The following is a 16,210-nucleotide window of genomic DNA, read 5'->3' as shown; positions in this document are numbered from 1 at the left end:
AGCAGCAACGTGCATCACACACGAGTTTTATTCGTTCGATATGGTGAACACTGTGAAGATCGCGCGGGCTGGCAAGGCTCACGCGCCGACGTGCGTCATTAAGCAGCTGCACCGCTAGGCACGCGACCTTTTGCCGTCCACAGAAACCGGATGATTGCTACCGCGCAACATGTACCTACAACCACACTCCCATCGTACTTCTGGATTTTAAAATCTTCGAAGAATCCCTCCACAGTTCGGTCCGACAGCAATTAGCGACAAAATTACTGCGTCGTACAGACTTTAAGAAACTATGACGTACGACAACGATACCGAAGATAGAGGCACGTCCGGTTCGCGAACACCGCTCCTGGGAAGTTCATCGCACCAGAGGATAGGACAAGAGAGTGAAGGTCGCAGATGGACGTTGATGACGGTGTTACAATTCTTCGGTGGGGGTATCTACGCTCCTGACCCGACCACGTACGACCCCCTGGAAATCCTTCTGAATACTGAAGATGAAGACGAGCGAGATGGCCTTACTATACGATGGAGAGACAACAAATTGAGTGAGCTCAACTTTGTTGGTGTTGTTGTAAGTCACTGGGGGATTCTCGTATATGATCACACAACCGCAATTAGGCTCTCCAGATGTCGCCCGCTTCTTGTCGAACGTCTATGATTGAGATGGGCACGGTCTCACATCCCTCTCTTCTATTGGTAGCCTTTGGTGCTTTGTCCAACGTCCTGTATGCTGACGTTATGCAGTCTGCTCTTTTAGCAGGCGTTCTTACCTCTACAGGGAGCTGGCCTAATATCCTACCAAATGGAAAAGAGTCGCCATGGTCTGTGCGCACTTCGTGGTATTGTGGTATCATACTATCGCTTTTCAGTATTCTTACAGCTGCCGATCAAACCGTACGATTGCACCGCCTTTCGTCACATCGGGATGGACTAAGCAACATACGCAAGTTACTTTCCAAGACCAATGGCGAGAGGAAACACTCATCAAAGACTGGCCGTCGGACGCCTAGCTTGCTCCAAATCGTCACATGGCAAATGCCAGTGATGTTTCTAACATCGGCTACCCTCTGCATGATCGTTGGGATGTTTCTTCACGTCTGGTCTGCAACCACGCACTTGAAGCATCCGACCATGTGGGACGATAACACCAAGGTATGTTCCCATAGCGGCTGTCTTGTAAAATACTCTAATTCGCCCCCTAAGGTTGCGGTCACGTACAGTACAGTCGCTATCATTGCAGTCGCATTGTTTTTCGTCGGCCAGGTCTCACTATACTCGCCGCTCCGAAGATAACGGCAAGTATAACAGTGGATATGCTAAAAGTTCTGAGGATATGTTGGGCGACTCTCTTCTACTCGGATTGGAAAGTCTACGTGCCGCCTCCGCCCATGACCATTTTGATCTCGAACAGATATCGACCGTATTTGGCACATTCTGGAGAACTGTTCTCATGCTCGTTTGTTCATCATCCAGTGTCTTCTCGACTGTTCCGCTTGCGACGCCTTACAATTTTCTGTTTGCTTGTTTCCAGTGCGCAGTCCGCCTGACCTGACTACGCAATTCATAGAAGGCTAAAAGACAGCGAAAGCGCATTGACCAAAGCTTTCCCATTTAGCTAATCACTTTCATTAGAAAATCCTACCACGTGACGCTTATGTTCGCATGTAGCCGAGCCGCGCTCCTTTCTTACAGACTTTCCCTTTCTCTTATAAAGGCCCGTTTATATGTATTCTCTGACTTATATCAGTGCGCTAATTAGCTCCTCCCATTATCTTATAAGTTCTTCCGGTATTCGACTATATTTCGGATTCCATTGAACATTCCCAACACGACCATCGATAGCAACTCACGCTTTGCGATAACCACTTCCTACGTACTACCATAGACATCTTACCCTTACTCAGCAAATCATGACGACTGTATCGGTAGCTGGTTCGTACGAGCAGTACAAACTCGACACTAGCCGCTTCATCTTCTGGCTTGTCGTTACTGCGCGCGACAACGGGTACAGGATTGATGACCCGGCTATACATCAGAATATGACTCAACAGCAGCCTTCGAAGCGACTGAAAGGCAAAGAGAGGAAGCAAGCCAAAGAAACGGCTGCCAGCAAAGCTGCCTCTTCAACTGCATCCTTGACCACTTCGAAGGGCAAGTACTCCATTTCCACGGAGACGATCCTCAAAATGGCGAGACACATCGCGGCGAAGAAGATGTCCTCGACAATGCCTAAGTTTGTTTGGTATTCCTATAAGCGGGCTGTGAGAACACGCCAGGCGTACGCAGAACGCTATGCCCAGGAGGAATTGTCGGAGAGGACTTCGGACAGTGGGCACATCTACTTTCTGTGGTTATTGAGACACTGCCACGAGATACTCGAGAATAAGGTTAAAGTGCAATCAGTTGCCAAACCTGTTGCCGCTAAATCCGCCGACCTTCGATATAGCATCGCGACTACGCCCATGTCAGTGGTAACTCCCAACCCGACGCCTGCATCTACGCTAGAGGTTGGTAAAACCAATCTAGACATCGTGACCAACGAGAACGCGGCTGCTGAGGCAGAACAGGAGGCTGTGGGCAATAAGCTGGACGAGCTTGCTCGCAAGTTCGAGCTTAATCTGGAGACAGAAAGTGAAGAAGACATAGACACAAAGCGCAATGTAGAGCTGGAAAACAGGACTACAGAAGAGTTGGCTTTGAGAAAGTCTTGTCTGGCAGACGACATGCGCAAGGCCGTCATCCAGCTGGAGCATGACTGGAAGGATACATACAAGAATGCTGACGCTGATCATTATTTGGATGAAGTCCGAGCTACGCTCATGACAGAAGCCGCATTCGACCTTATACGTCACAAGGAGGAGGGTTTGGTTCAAGAGGCTGAAGAGAAGGATTTACCGGCGTTCGACCCCTCTCTCGATATGGATGAGTTTTTCGGCAAGAGTGCGAGGTCGCTCGAAAGGATCGAATCGGAACGGAGAAAATCCACCCCAGGTTACTTGTTTCTAGCAGCATGCCTGAGTGACCAGGATATTTCCACACAGCGATATTCTGACGATCATGAGTTCCTCGTCCATTATCTACATGAATCAGGATTAGAACATGTAAGCCCTTCTGATCTTGCATTAGTACTCATTTCTCTACTAGAAACTAATTGGATGTTAGAAAGTCAGAAAGCGACACGAAAAGGGCTTCAATATGCCGATATTGGATGGGGCATTCGATGCGCTTTCCCGAATCTATGGCTTCCTAGGTACTTGGGAACATGTTTCGATGAACACTACCTTCGCCGCTGAAGTGGTCATACGGATCCGATCGAACGATAAAGCCCATTTATTGAAGCATTATATGCCAATGCAAATTAGGGCAGCGGAAGAGGAAAAACAGTTCGCATCCTGGCAAAATCAAAATATCAAATTCGATAGGAACAGCTGGCAAGTCACAGAATCAGCACGTACACATCGATCCTTCATCATAGGTCGACCGTTCTCTCCCATGCGATACGCCGAGATGCGACTGTTGAAGTCTACGCACCTACTCTACGGCTTACAGTACGACTATCCGAAGCCAGCTTTCACAAATAAAGAAGCTCGGAATGAGCTCATGGAACGTCTCGAGAACCAAGGCATCGAGGATAGCGCTGGAAACTCGGTTATGCGCCAAGCGTTTGCAGCTCACTATATACTTCCACCGAAAGATGGCGATTTCCTGCGGAACACGATTCCGACACTAAGAGCGAAACTTTCCTTGACCCAGCTTCTATTGCGCGAAGAAATGGGACATGGTTTCGCAAACGCTAGTCCGCAAATATTTGCCCTTTGTCACTTGTACAATTGCTTTCGTAAGCTGGGCTTGATCACTGGCACTTGGCCAAACATCGAGCAGATGGTGGAGTGGCACCTGGAGGAGATCTTTCTCAATGAAGTGCCCACCAGGCCTAACGAGTTCTACTCACGGCTACTTCTTGCAACAGGCTATTCTTCCAAAGTAATAAAGAAAGTTCGGAACCTGAAAGAGAACCCTGACCGATACATCGATTTCGGGAAACCCACCAACAAGACGAGCGAGTTGAAACCACTTCCAATGACAAGGATACTCCGTGACTATGTCCATGAGAGGGAGAAGGGAGTGCATATCTGGCATCGTATGAATAAGGAGATGACCAAGAACTCCGGAAACTCTTTGCTGAAGCAAGATACTAGCAACCTGGACATCTTGTCGTTCATCAAGGAGATGCGTAACTCTGGACAACTCCTTCAAGTTCTTCCCCGCCTAGAGTTTGACTACATCAGCCTAACGCTGCAGTGCAACGAGCTTTGTCACAAGATCGATGTTGGACAAGAGAAGGTTTTTGGGAGTAGGACAGCACAGGACGAGGCTCATTGGAAGTCACCTACTCAGCATGGTTTCTCAATTGTTTCAACACTTCTCGGAGATCTCGACCGCATATTTCTTCTGAAAGAAAATGGGCGCAAGCAAGATAAGGGCATCGCGGATACGACGCCCGTCGTCGACGTAGCGGTTCGGGTCATGCAGGAATTTATTGATGGACTGAATGACTAAAGCATTCAGCTGCCCATTGCAGAAAGGGTGTAAGACTGCGAGAAGCACTGCATTGGTTGCTAGCACCGCAGTATACATTGAACCACAAATAGTCGGAATGTTAATTGTCTCAGCGATTAATTTTGAATGAACCATTGTCAAATATTGCCGATGAGGTTGTGATCGAATAACCCGCAATACCATAATGAAGGGCCGTATCGACTCCCATGCCTGAATCATGGTCGTGACCACAATCTGAACTGATTCACTACAGCGCAACCAGTCCGGCTCCCCGCCTTTGCAACAATAAACTCATATTAGTTGTTATGCAAGCCTCACTGTGCATCTGCTGCCTCATTGAGATTCCGATATTCACGTCAGCCAATGACATCGAGACACACGAGCTGCGGCTGAACAGAAGCTCGGGATCACAACATCAAAAATGGATCATCGTATCTGCACTCCGCTTTTCTCGTGTTCGTGATCACCCGCGCTGCTTTGCTGCCTTTACTCATCGCGGGGAGCCAGTATCTTCGAAAGAAGCTTAAGATGGCGCTCATGTCACATACGGTAGTATCCGTTGACAACCAGACCCTGGGGTTTCTGCGAAATGGGGCTCCTTACATCGTTTTCCGCATGGTATCTCGTGTTTGGTGTTATAACTGCATATGAATATCTAAGCAATCCATGTGCAGACTTAGCCTTGATACTTCCAAACAGCACCTTCTTCCCCACAACGCCGACGTACAATGCATCCATCCACTCCTACCCGTTCCTTCAACTTCGGCTACATCCATCCTGCATCATTCGTCCAAGCTCCGCAAAGGATGTATCTACTGCCATCACCACTCTGCTGCAGAATAATAACACCAAGTTTGCGATTAGGAGTGGTGGTCACAATGCAAACGCCGGCTTCAACAACATCGACGGCGGTGTGACAATCGATATGCAAAGCATGAACAAGGTAGAAGTTGCAAGAGGGGATCAGGTTGTGGCGGTCGAGGCTGGAGCGCTGTGGCAGAATGTATACGACAAGGCCGAGAAGCGTAACCTAACGGTACTTGGTGGCCGCATCGGCGTCGTAGGAACCGCTGGCTTCTTGACCGGAGGTAAATGCACCCTTCTTCTAGTGGTCCAGTTGAGACAGAAGACTGACGAACATTGTTCAGGCGGAATTTCCTTCTTTAGCCCGGAGCGTGGTTGGGCGTGTGACGGCGTCATCAACTTTGAAGTCGTACTTGCAAGCGGGAATATCATCAACGCGAATGCGACATCGCACTCTGATCTCTTCGTCGCACTCAAAGGAGGGCAGAGCAATTTCGGAGTTGTCACGCGCTTCGACTTGAAAGCCTTCTCCGCCGGTCCTATCTACGGCGGAAGGATTGTTTTCGGAGCCAATGCTACCACGCCTCTACTTTCTGCATACACGGAGCTTAAATTAGGGGAGTATGATCCGTACGCAGCGGGCTGGGTCACAGTGCGATATAACCATACGGCAGCGACATTTACTCCGGTCAGCATTATGTGGAACACGCGGCCACCAAAACTTGGCACGTTGAGGAGTATCGTCGAAGTGAAGCCGCAGGTCATGAACGGCATGATCGAAGCGCCCATCAGTGAGCATACCAGGAATGCATCCAGACAAGTGGCCGCGAACCCTCAAAGGACAATTTGGGCAACGACATCATTTTCAATCTCCTCGACGATCATACATCGCATCCACAGCCTCTGGAAAGACGTCGTACCTGGAATCGCAGCCCAGTATGCCTATGCCAAGCCAGTTGCAGAAATAACCTTCCAAGCTCTTCCCGCACCACCTCGCAATGGCACAACACCGAACAGCCTAGGTTTTGGACCAGATGAGACACCAGAGAAAGACCTCGTATTCTTGCAGATAATCTTCACGTTCGAAGGTGCTGCCGCTACCGATGGGTTCGAAGAGGCTTTGAAGGATTTGGTAAGGCTGATCGAAGGCTTAACGAAGAAGGAGGGTGTGTTCCATCCATACAAATATCTCAACTTTGCGGCATCCTTTCAGGATCCGTTGGCAAGCTATGGCGGTATCGAATTGAGGAGAATGAAGAAAGTGGCGAGGAAGTATGATCCGACAGGCGTGTTTCAGACGCAGGTACCTGGAGGGGTCAAGCTGTTTTGATCGCGTACGTTGCGTTCTTCTTTTGGGTTACTACCACGAGAAATTGGGGTGGTTGGAGGAATTGGTGCGTGCGTTGCTACCCCTTTCGCAGCTGAGATAGCGACGTCATTGTAGTGCAGGGGCTATCCCATCTTGAGCATGACCCATTCTCGCATCCCAACTACTCAACGCATCGTTGGGCTGCACTCAATGCAATGATTCAACGCGAAAGTCTATTGGTGTCTTTCTAGAACAAATGCAGGAGCAAAGCAGTCAACCACGACCACACTAGGGAGCACACTACATCGCACGCCCTTTTATACTAGTGTCGTGAACATTGTGAACCATTACAATGCCTCGTTCTCTAGTAGGACTATCTACCGATACATCGCAATCGGACTTTATTCATTTCATGGTCCGTTTAGGTCGTTACTTTCACGATATGCGTGACGGTGAAGTGCCCATGGAAGTGCGACACTGATCACATCCTCACAGTTGCATTCATTCACTCTTTGGCAATGATTTAGAACCCTTGCTCACGTTCATCGTTGTAATATGGCTATGCTCACTACACTAATCTTCAACACACTATCACAGCTCTACAGAGACTGCCAACGCAAGCGACTGTATCAGGCTTTGGAAGACTTCCCATCGTCATTTTTCCAGATCAGCAACAAGTTGATTTCTCGAGACACAATCAAAACATCGGCAACTAGGTGACAATTTTTGCAGCATATACGGATATACCGGCGACTCTCCCTCGACTGACCACTACCTAAACATCTGAAACGAACTCACGGCGGCTCACATACACCGACTTACGACTTCCTATCACACCGCATACCAGTTGTTTCACTATGCATCCTGGACTCGTTACTGTCATGGTACTTGCAGCGACATTAGAGATTTGGCTGGTCTTTGCACTCATGTATGCCGCACTACAAAGACACGGTGGACGTAATTATTGTGGAAGGACCAAGGACGCTTTGCGACTCCGATTGTAGTCGGCAAAACGAAAGAAAGTAGACGTATGCACTTGAAAGCATGAAGCTTCAGCGTTAACGATGTACCGCTTGGCCTGAGGCAGAGTTCTTATGACTAGGAAATACGCCGCACGGCATGAGCCTGAGCCTGTACTAAAGGCGCAGTAGTTTTATGTTCTCGGTGTAATCTATAACTCTAGCTCGTTAATCATTTGTTCTCCTGTTAACCCTGCGAGCAAGTTCTTGACACTTTCAGTAGCCATCTGTTCCCTTGTCTCAATCGTTGCGCTCCCAATATGCGGCACAAGTACAGCTCGCGGCTGACTCAGGATCGGGTGATCAGCTTTGATGTTCGGTTCATTCTCAATAACATCCAGACCGGCACCGAATATTTGCTCCTGATCTAGCGCTTTTACCAAGGCGTCGGTGTCGATGATGGGGCCTCGTGCGATGTTGACGATGACAGCTAGTTTCTTCATCTTTGCAAAGAAGTCTGTGCTTACGAGGTGTTTCGTGTCTGGTGTGAGCGCACATCCGACAACGACTACGTCGCTCTCTTTTGCGAGTTGGTCTATGCTGCCCGCTGGCTCAATGGGGATAGTAGCATTCCGGATAAGGCCAAAGTGATCTTCCTTTACAGGTTTTCCAGGTTTGGACGTAAGATAGATAACTTTTTTGATGCCGAATGGAAGTAGTCTTTGCAGTGAAGCTTGCGCAATTCGACCAAAGCTCAAGAAACCAATTGTCGATCCACGGATTTGTGGACCAGTCATGAGCAGAGGATGCCACGGCATTTGGGGCCATTCACCCTTTGTGACCTTTGTCATGGATTCTCCGACTCTTCTCTGAGCCATGAGGATGAGCATGACCGTGAGATCTGCCACGGCATCGGTGAGACATGTTGGTGTGTAGCCGAGGCGTACATTGCGCTCCTTGAGCGCGTTTCGGTCAACATGATCAGTACCGACCGAAAACGAAGCGATGACCTTGAGTTGAGATCCAGCAGCTTCCAAAAGCTCTTCGTCGACTTTGTCTGTGAGCATAACTAGGATGCCACTTGCACCTTTGGCGTTCTCAAGCAACCAGGAGCGTGGGCATGGCTGCATACATCTTGTGAGCAAAGCAAGTCTCTGTCGCCAGTAATAAAACACACCTTTTCGGATTGCCATTGCACAACTTCCAGATCCTCCTTCTTTGCATCGAGTATTCTTTGTGCTTCTTCGATTAATTGACGCGTTACAACAACTTTTGTCTTCGCCATGTTGGTGTTGGTGCGTGCAGCTGAAGGCTCGCTGCAGTCTGCGGGACGCGGGGTTGGCGGGGTAGAGCTGGACTTGGTCTCAATAACACCGTCACGAGGGGTGTGCGAAAGATGCAACGAGACTTGCGATAGCCTTTGCATTGAAGCCAAACCGGTGCCAAAGTGTTACCTTCTGGAGACACCCGTCCTCATAAGCTCGCTGCCGGACGCCTTTGGCCCGAATCATCCGCCAATAAGCGCTGAGGAAGAAAAGGCGACTGCTCCACTTGGACGGTCTCTCTGCACTTCTTTACGGTCATCTACTAGAAGATCACAACTTGTCCAGTTGTTATCGTGAATCTCAAGCTTTGAAAACCGAATACTTGGGCAGTCAATACCTGGCCACCGTTGTACAGTAGACAAGTCGGGAAGTAACATATCCCCTAAAGTAGCATGTACAGCCGACAAGCGCCCCACTTTTACGATATCACGTCCTCTCCGCCCATCTCTATCAACTTCATGTATTTAGCTCCGAGGGTTCTTGCGTATCTCGGAGAGGACTTCTGGTCATCATATTCTCCAACTTATCTATACTTATCTTCAATCAAAAGCAATCATGGAAGAACGAGCGCGCATCCCCGTTGCGCCACCTATCACGACACCATTATCTTCATACTGGCACAACCCAAAGTCGCCTTTTGCAAATGTCATCGAACCTGAGGTGGATAAGGGTGCACAAGTCTACGATTATGCCATTATCGGGTCTGGTATCTCCGGCACGGCGATCGCCTATAACATTCTGAACGCTTTGCCTAATGCGCGGGTGGTGATGTTGGAGGCACGTGAGATATGCTCAGGTGCGACGGGTCGCAATGGTGGGCACACGAAAGCGGCAAGCTATCGCAGCTACACGCATCATGCCCAAGAGCTTGGCAAGGCAGAGGCACTGAAGATCGCGAGATTAGAGTATGCTAACATTGTTGAGACGCATAGCATAGCAAAGGACCTGGGCTTGAGGTGCGAGAGTACGTTGTGCAATACGGTCGATCTCATCTACGACAAACCCACTTTCGAGGCGGGAAAGCTGGCAATTCAGATGCTGCGAGCTGACGCAGACGAGCATGAGAAGGAAGTGGGAAAGATGGCATGGTACCAAATACACGAGGAGGTTGCGGATATCCAGAATAAGTTCTCTGTTGCAACAAGGAACAGCAATTCCACAGTCTCGTCAAAAGAGCAGCTTCAAGGCGCCTTTGAGTACCTAGCTGGACGAATACACGCATACCAGTTTACAACCGGGTTATTAAGACAGTGCGTTGAGAAAGGACTGCACTTGTGTACAAACACGCCAGTGCATGATATCCGCCCGTCGGTAAAATCAAACAGCGAGACTGGTACTCATTGGGATGTTGTCAGCCAGCACAACACTGTCACAACAGGAAATGTCATTATCGCAACCAACGGCTACACACCCTATATCATGAAAGAGCTCCAAGGCGCTATCGTACCAATGCGCGGACAAATCACCGCACAACGACCAGGAACGGCAACAAAGCTTCCATGTCCGCTACCGACGACGTACTCATTCATCTATCGTGACGGCTATGAATACATGATTCCGCGGCCGTTGTCGAATGGTGGGCAACACATAGTTATTGGCGGTGGCTTAGGTCGTCTTCCTGCAGCCGGCCCAAGCGAGTACGGGACAGTTGACGATGGTAACTTGAACCCAGAGATCTCCAAATATCTCTACGAGAGCTTGACTGGATATTTTGGCGCTGAGAATTGGGGTGAAGCGTCTAAAGAAGAAGAAGCGTGCCGTGTGGTGCAGGAGTGGACGGGCATAATGGGTGCTACAGCCGATGGACGACCATTTGTAGGCGAGGTGCCAGGCAAGAAGGGTATGTGGATATCTGCAGGCTTCAACGGTCATGGGATGGTGCTGTGTCTCAAGTCGGCGGAGGCGCTGGTGAAGATGATGGGAGCTGGTCACAAGAGTAAAGCACCGGATTGGTTTCCCGAAAGCTTTTTGCTCACACAAGATCGGCTGGCGAAGTGCAGATTCCAAGGTCGCACCGATATGCAGGTACCCAAATGAGGGGCTACCGGCTTAGACATAGCATTGATGAGTATGATTGTTGAAAAGCAGCTGAAACAGGCGTGTCAATTGTGTTCACGTGAGTGCAGCGTCGTACAGAGGATTGCGAATACCATGACAAAGGTCTTGTGGATGGCCCAATAGACATAGGGCGACTGTCGTGGCAGAGCTGGGATGGAGGTGAATGCTATAGACAGTTGGGGTCTTGGGCGACTTGGTTGATGTAGCCCCACTTGGCGCGAAACGTCATCAGTGGCGGCGGAACATTCCAAGCCACGGTCACTGCGCGGCTATCACGAGCCCAGAGCTTCAACAGGCGCGACTTGCCCCGTATAGACACCAACACACTCGACATAGACGCACCAGACGAAGCACTACAGCCAAAATGTCTGAGAAAACCAGCACTGACAAGGTAAGCCAAATAGCAAGTACAAGGGAGCTCCCCCACTAACAGTCGACAGCCTCCCGAGAGCCCAACGACGGCGCGCGAGCTCGACTTTGACGACGACAACGACACTTCGGCTGTCTCGGCGCAGGAGAACACCAAATCACCATCGCCAGGCTCCAAGTCGCCCAAGCCCGGCGTGCGCTTCAACGAAGAGGCCACCGAGATCCCTCCCCAGAAGCCACCGCGACCAGTGGATCCCCAAGTGCAGGCGCAGAACACGCTGATTGAGGCTTTCCCCAGCGTTGACGCCAATGTTGTTAAGGCGGTTCTGGTGGCCAGCGGGGGCAAGGTCGAGCCTGCCTTCAACGCGCTGCTGAGTATGTGGCTGCCTGTTGCTAGCATGTGGGTGAGGGGTATAGCTAACCAGCGCAGGCATGTCGGATCCCAACTTCAAGGCCGAGGAGGCCCCTCCACCGCAGCCACCGCGACCCCAGCCCCGTAGCCAGCTGGAGCAGGACGAGATATACGCGCGACAACTGGCCCAGCACTACCAAAGCCAAGGCGGCCCCGGCGCACAGGGAGGTTATGCATCGCGTGGCCAAGCGCAGCGACAACGGCCTGGCGAACCCGACCGGGAGCACAGCTTCTTCGATGGTAGGCTGAGACGGTATCCATGCAGGTGTGCTCGCTAACACCAAGGCAGACGACCTCCCCGAGATTCGCAAGAACATCGAGCAAGGATTCAAGGAGACGCAGAAGACGGTCACAAACTGGATCAGCAACTTCACCAAGAAGCTTGACAGCGGTGAGATGGAAGAGTACGACAGGTACGGCAATGTGCAGTACACGGGACGCCAGCCACCACCACAGCAGAGGCAGAACTTTGGCCCATCCCAGTCAGATCAGATGTATGGCATCCGCAAGTCGGCTGAACAGCGACGGTCGGCAGACCACAACCGCTACGATGCCGACAACCGAGTCATTGGCGACGACTTTGCAAAGCTCGAGCTGAGAGACAACGAGGGTATGTTGGACGCACCATGCATGCAAACCGCCGCTAACAAGTCGCAGGGCCTGGCCCACGATCGTCGAGTCGTCCAAACGCGAACCCCGACCTCTTCAAGCCCACACCGGTATCCCCACCCCAGAGCGGCCCTGTTGACGAAGTCGATGCCCTCTACCGCAACCCATCACCCAACAACCAGGGCGGCCAGGGCAAATCGAGCGGCAAGAAATGGCAACCCCTCACCTCCATCGCGCCCAACCCAGAGCCTGACGACCATGACCCTTTTTCTCTTGGCGACAGCGATGATGAGGACAAGGACCTGAAGAAGCAGGACACGAACCCCGAAGATACTGAGAGGCTGAAGAACGCTGCTCAGAACAGCCCAGGCCCAACAACCGGCAAGCTCAGGCCTGCAGAGCGAAGTGGAAGTGTCAGTCAGAAGGACGCTACCATGGAGGCATTACTGAAGGAAGCGAAATAACAAGCCATTTTCCATTGCCTGATGAGGCGTGGGACCCGGCAATACCATGTGGATTTGGTAGCCTGGTATACATCTCGTCTGCTGCATACTCGTAGGTAGGATGAGTCTCAACTTTACTTGATCCACTGGGAATACTGGTCCATGATTGCATATCCTCCCGTCTTGTCTCTTCGCGTTGAATCCCTTTGAATTCTGCAGCATGTAGCACGTTTAGCGTTTCTCCAACCAACAGCTCGCCCGCAGCATACCCTGACATCAGGAAATAGACTGACTTGAGGATCGGACCAAGTGACATTGGTGGCGGACCGAATCCATCTGCCTTGAACGTCTTCTCTACCCACATATCCGGACGGGCGTGTGTAAATCATCTTCAAAGCAAGGGTACATCCGCCCACGTGCGCATCGAGCTGAGGTGAGCTGTCATGTTAGGCCGGGTATATGTGTTCAGAGTTCAGATACACCGCCCCTAGACTTACCTCTTTGGACCCTGAAAAGGTTTCTGGGCGTCTTGTGGATTCACGCCTAATACGCCACGCTTTCCCAGCACTCAGCGTCTACCGCTTTTTACGGATGGGGTGATTGCTTCGATATGTTGCTCCCATAGTATCTGGCTGTGTCAGGCAAGCTTGTCTTAGCCCCATCGTTGAACACTTCCTTACCATCTCGACTTGGGCCCTACCACTCAGATCTCTTCTACCGTCTTCTAAGCTCTCAACCTTCAGAAACATCGATACAACCATGTGATCGAATTGGAAATCGTTCGTATCGATTACGAATCATCGGGGTCCGAAACACTGCCACCAACGGCTTTGCTCGGCTACGCCATAGCCCATCAATACGTTAGTAGCCTTCGAAGTCACGATATTTACCCTGGAGTTTTAACTGCTTGTAAGTTTATCTCACGACATGGATCTCGCAGTGTGGATGTATTGGTTGAGAGGCCGTGAGGCTGTGCAGTGTCCCCTTGTCAGCTGAAGTGTACGTCAGATCTGACCGCCAACCGTTCACAACAGAGGATCTCAGCCTTTCAGCGACGCGCTGGTCAGCAACACCATTCGTCGCATGTAGTTCGCAGGAGGCATGATCCTCCCGCAACTAGATCCTTGCGGGAGAACATGATCGATTCTTGGCAATATCTCTACTCCACGACAATGGTCCTCCACACCGCTTGGCTATGATCGTGGCTTGGATTTTGCTTTCATGTCTGCCTTGATATGGCAAACTCCACTTCGTAATGACAGTTCACCTGATGGTAAGCTGGGTTATTTTGGGAGAAAAGAAATGCTGCGAGTGTGGACAGACATGGACGGTGTTGCGAAAGCTGAGTATCGTTGTGTATAAAGCATACTGACTCTTGCTCACATCATCGACACTACAACCTACCATCTTCTACATACTTTCAAAACATCCATCATGGCAACATTCACCCCTATCCCGCTTCCTCAAATTGATGAACCGGCAGAGTACAACACGAACTACGTTCTGTATTGGCACCATGTCGGCTTGGAGCTTAACCGCGTCACACATACCGTCGGAGGCCCGCAGACTGGCCCACCAATCTCTGCTAGAGCTCTGGGCATGCTCCAGTTGGCTGTACATGATGCCTACTTCGCCATCCACCCCTCTTCTAGCTTCCCAACCTTTTTGACATCTGGCGCCGACAACCCTGCCTACGCTCTGCCCGAGTTGAGCGGCGCGGACGATGCCCGCCAGGCGGTAGCTGGTGCATCTGTTACTATGCTGTCTATGCTTTACATGAAGCCCCCTACCAACCCCAACCCCAATCCTGGCGCCACCATTTCCGACAACGCCTATGCACAGCTTCAGTATGTCATTGACAAATCAGTAACCGATGCACCCGGTGGTGTAGATGCCGCGTCCAGCAGTTTCAACTTCGGAAAGGCAGTAGCTACTGTCTTCTTCAACCTACTCTTCCACGCCCCAGGTGCCTCGCAAGCTGGCTACCACCCCACACCTGGCCCATACAAGTTCGACGATGAGCCCACTCACCCCGTCGTCCTTGTTCCCGTTGACGCAAACAACCCGGATGGTCCCAAGCGGCCTTTCCGCCAGTATCACGGCCCGGTAAAAGCCCCCATGTACAAACTGCATATGAGATATACACTGACCTCGTACATTGGCGATTTAGTTCTATGGCAAGACTGCTAAGCGTTTTGCTACACAGACTGAGCATATGATTGCTGACCCACCAGCTATTCGTTCTGCCGTTGGTGAGCAAGCTGAATACGATGATAGTGTTCGTCAAATCATTGCCATGGGTGGAGCTACCGGTCTCAACTCCACCAAGCGCAGCCCTTTCCAGACAACTCAAGGCATGTTCTGGGCCTACGATGGCTCCAACTTGGTCGGCACACCACCCAGATTTTACAACCAGATTGTCCGCCGCATCGCAGTGACGTACAAGAAGGAGGAAGACTTGACTAACAGCGAAGTCAACAACGCAGACTTTGTCCGTCTCCTTGCTCTGGTCAACGTAGCCTGTGCCGATGCAGGAATCTTCTCCTGGAAAGAGAAGTGGGAATTTGAATTCTGGCGTCCACTCTCTGGTGTTCGTGACGACAACTTCCGCGACCCAAATCGCCCAGATCGTGGCGACCCTTTCTGGCTTACTCTCGGCGCCCCAGCCACAAACACAAACGATATCCCTTTCAAACCCCCCTTCCCCGCTTACCCCTCTGGTCACGCCACATTCGGCGGCGCTGTCTTCCAGATGGTCCGCCGCTACTACAATGGGCGAGTTGGAAACTGGAAGGACGACGAAGTGGACAACATCGCCATCGATATGATGGTATCCGAGGAGCTCAACGGGCTGAGCCGTGATCTCCGCCAGCCCTACGACCCCAAAGCGCCCATTACTGATCAGCCAGGTATCGTGCGCACACGTGTTCCACGCCACTTCTCTTCCGTCTGGGAGATGATGTTCGAGAACGCAATCTCGCGTATCTTTCTCGGTGTTCACTGGCGCTTCGATGCTGCAGCCGCCAAGGATATTTTGATCCCCACGACGACAAAGGATGTCTACGCCGTAGACAACAACGGCGCTTCCTTGTTCCAAAATGTCGAGGATATCCGTTATACGACTATGGGGACTAGGGAGGGTCACGATGGGCTTCTGCCGATTGGTGGTGTGCCGCTTGGTATTGGGATTGCAAATGAGATCTTTGATACAGGTCTCAAGCCTACCCCACCGGAGAAACAGCCAGTGCCGCCGCCTCCAGTCAACCAGAGCGGACCGACGAAGGAGATGTTGGAGGAAGCGGGAAGTGAGGAGCAGGTCCCTATGATGGATGTTGCACCCTGAGATAAATGGGGGTGGT

The 16,210-nt window shown here is 51.0% G+C and overlaps 7 protein-coding genes across 7 annotated transcripts; 6 read left to right on the top strand and 1 right to left on the bottom strand.

Moving 5' to 3' along the window:
* Positions 1-292: 292 nt before the first annotated feature.
* AA0111_g6556 (hypothetical protein) lies at positions 293-1,296 on the top strand (the record flags this gene model as incomplete). Its single annotated transcript, XM_028652791.1, has 3 exons — positions 293-574; positions 748-1,155; positions 1,207-1,296. 3 exons carry the CDS (start codon positions 293-295, stop codon positions 1,294-1,296), a joined length of 780 nt encoding a protein of 259 aa, XP_028505896.1.
* A 617-nt stretch (positions 1,297-1,913) lies between these two features.
* Positions 1,914-4,563, top strand: AA0111_g6555 (hypothetical protein; the record flags this gene model as incomplete). Its single annotated transcript, XM_028652790.1, has 2 exons — positions 1,914-3,104; positions 3,166-4,563. The coding sequence occupies 2 exons, from the start codon at positions 1,914-1,916 to the stop codon at positions 4,561-4,563; spliced, it is 2,589 nt and encodes an 862-aa protein (XP_028505899.1).
* A 589-nt stretch (positions 4,564-5,152) lies between these two features.
* Positions 5,153-6,697, top strand: AA0111_g6554 (hypothetical protein; the record flags this gene model as incomplete). The annotated part of the gene is made up of 1 exon (XM_028652789.1): positions 5,153-6,697. The coding sequence occupies one exon, from the start codon at positions 5,153-5,155 to the stop codon at positions 6,695-6,697; it is 1,545 nt and encodes a 514-aa protein (XP_028505898.1).
* A 1,150-nt stretch (positions 6,698-7,847) lies between these two features.
* On the bottom strand, positions 7,848-8,920 carry AA0111_g6553 (hypothetical protein; the record flags this gene model as incomplete). The annotated part of the gene is made up of 2 exons (XM_028652788.1): positions 7,848-8,759; positions 8,813-8,920. The coding sequence occupies 2 exons, from the start codon at positions 8,918-8,920 to the stop codon at positions 7,848-7,850; spliced, it is 1,020 nt and encodes a 339-aa protein (XP_028505901.1).
* Positions 8,921-9,515: 595 nt separating this feature from the next.
* Positions 9,516-10,997, top strand: AA0111_g6552 (hypothetical protein; the record flags this gene model as incomplete). Its single annotated transcript, XM_028652787.1, has 1 exon — positions 9,516-10,997. One exon carries the CDS (start codon positions 9,516-9,518, stop codon positions 10,995-10,997), a length of 1,482 nt encoding a protein of 493 aa, XP_028505900.1.
* A 385-nt stretch (positions 10,998-11,382) lies between these two features.
* AA0111_g6551 (hypothetical protein) lies at positions 11,383-12,872 on the top strand (the record flags this gene model as incomplete). The annotated part of the gene is made up of 5 exons (XM_028652786.1): positions 11,383-11,409; positions 11,459-11,762; positions 11,818-12,039; positions 12,089-12,409; positions 12,457-12,872. 5 exons carry the CDS (start codon positions 11,383-11,385, stop codon positions 12,870-12,872), a joined length of 1,290 nt encoding a protein of 429 aa, XP_028505903.1.
* A 1,413-nt stretch (positions 12,873-14,285) lies between these two features.
* Positions 14,286-16,194, top strand: AA0111_g6550 (Vanadium chloroperoxidase; the record flags this gene model as incomplete). The annotated part of the gene is made up of 2 exons (XM_028652785.1): positions 14,286-14,957; positions 15,022-16,194. 2 exons carry the CDS (start codon positions 14,286-14,288, stop codon positions 16,192-16,194), a joined length of 1,845 nt encoding a protein of 614 aa, XP_028505902.1.
* Positions 16,195-16,210: the final 16 nt, after the last annotated feature.

This window comes from Alternaria arborescens (assembly GCF_004154835.1).
Source record: "Alternaria arborescens strain FERA 675 chromosome Unknown contig_14, whole genome shotgun sequence".
NCBI classification, from domain to species: domain Eukaryota; kingdom Fungi; phylum Ascomycota; class Dothideomycetes; order Pleosporales; family Pleosporaceae; genus Alternaria; species Alternaria arborescens.
The sequence above is the reverse complement of the archived record's forward strand: the minus strand, read 5'-3'. Positions and strand labels throughout refer to the sequence as shown.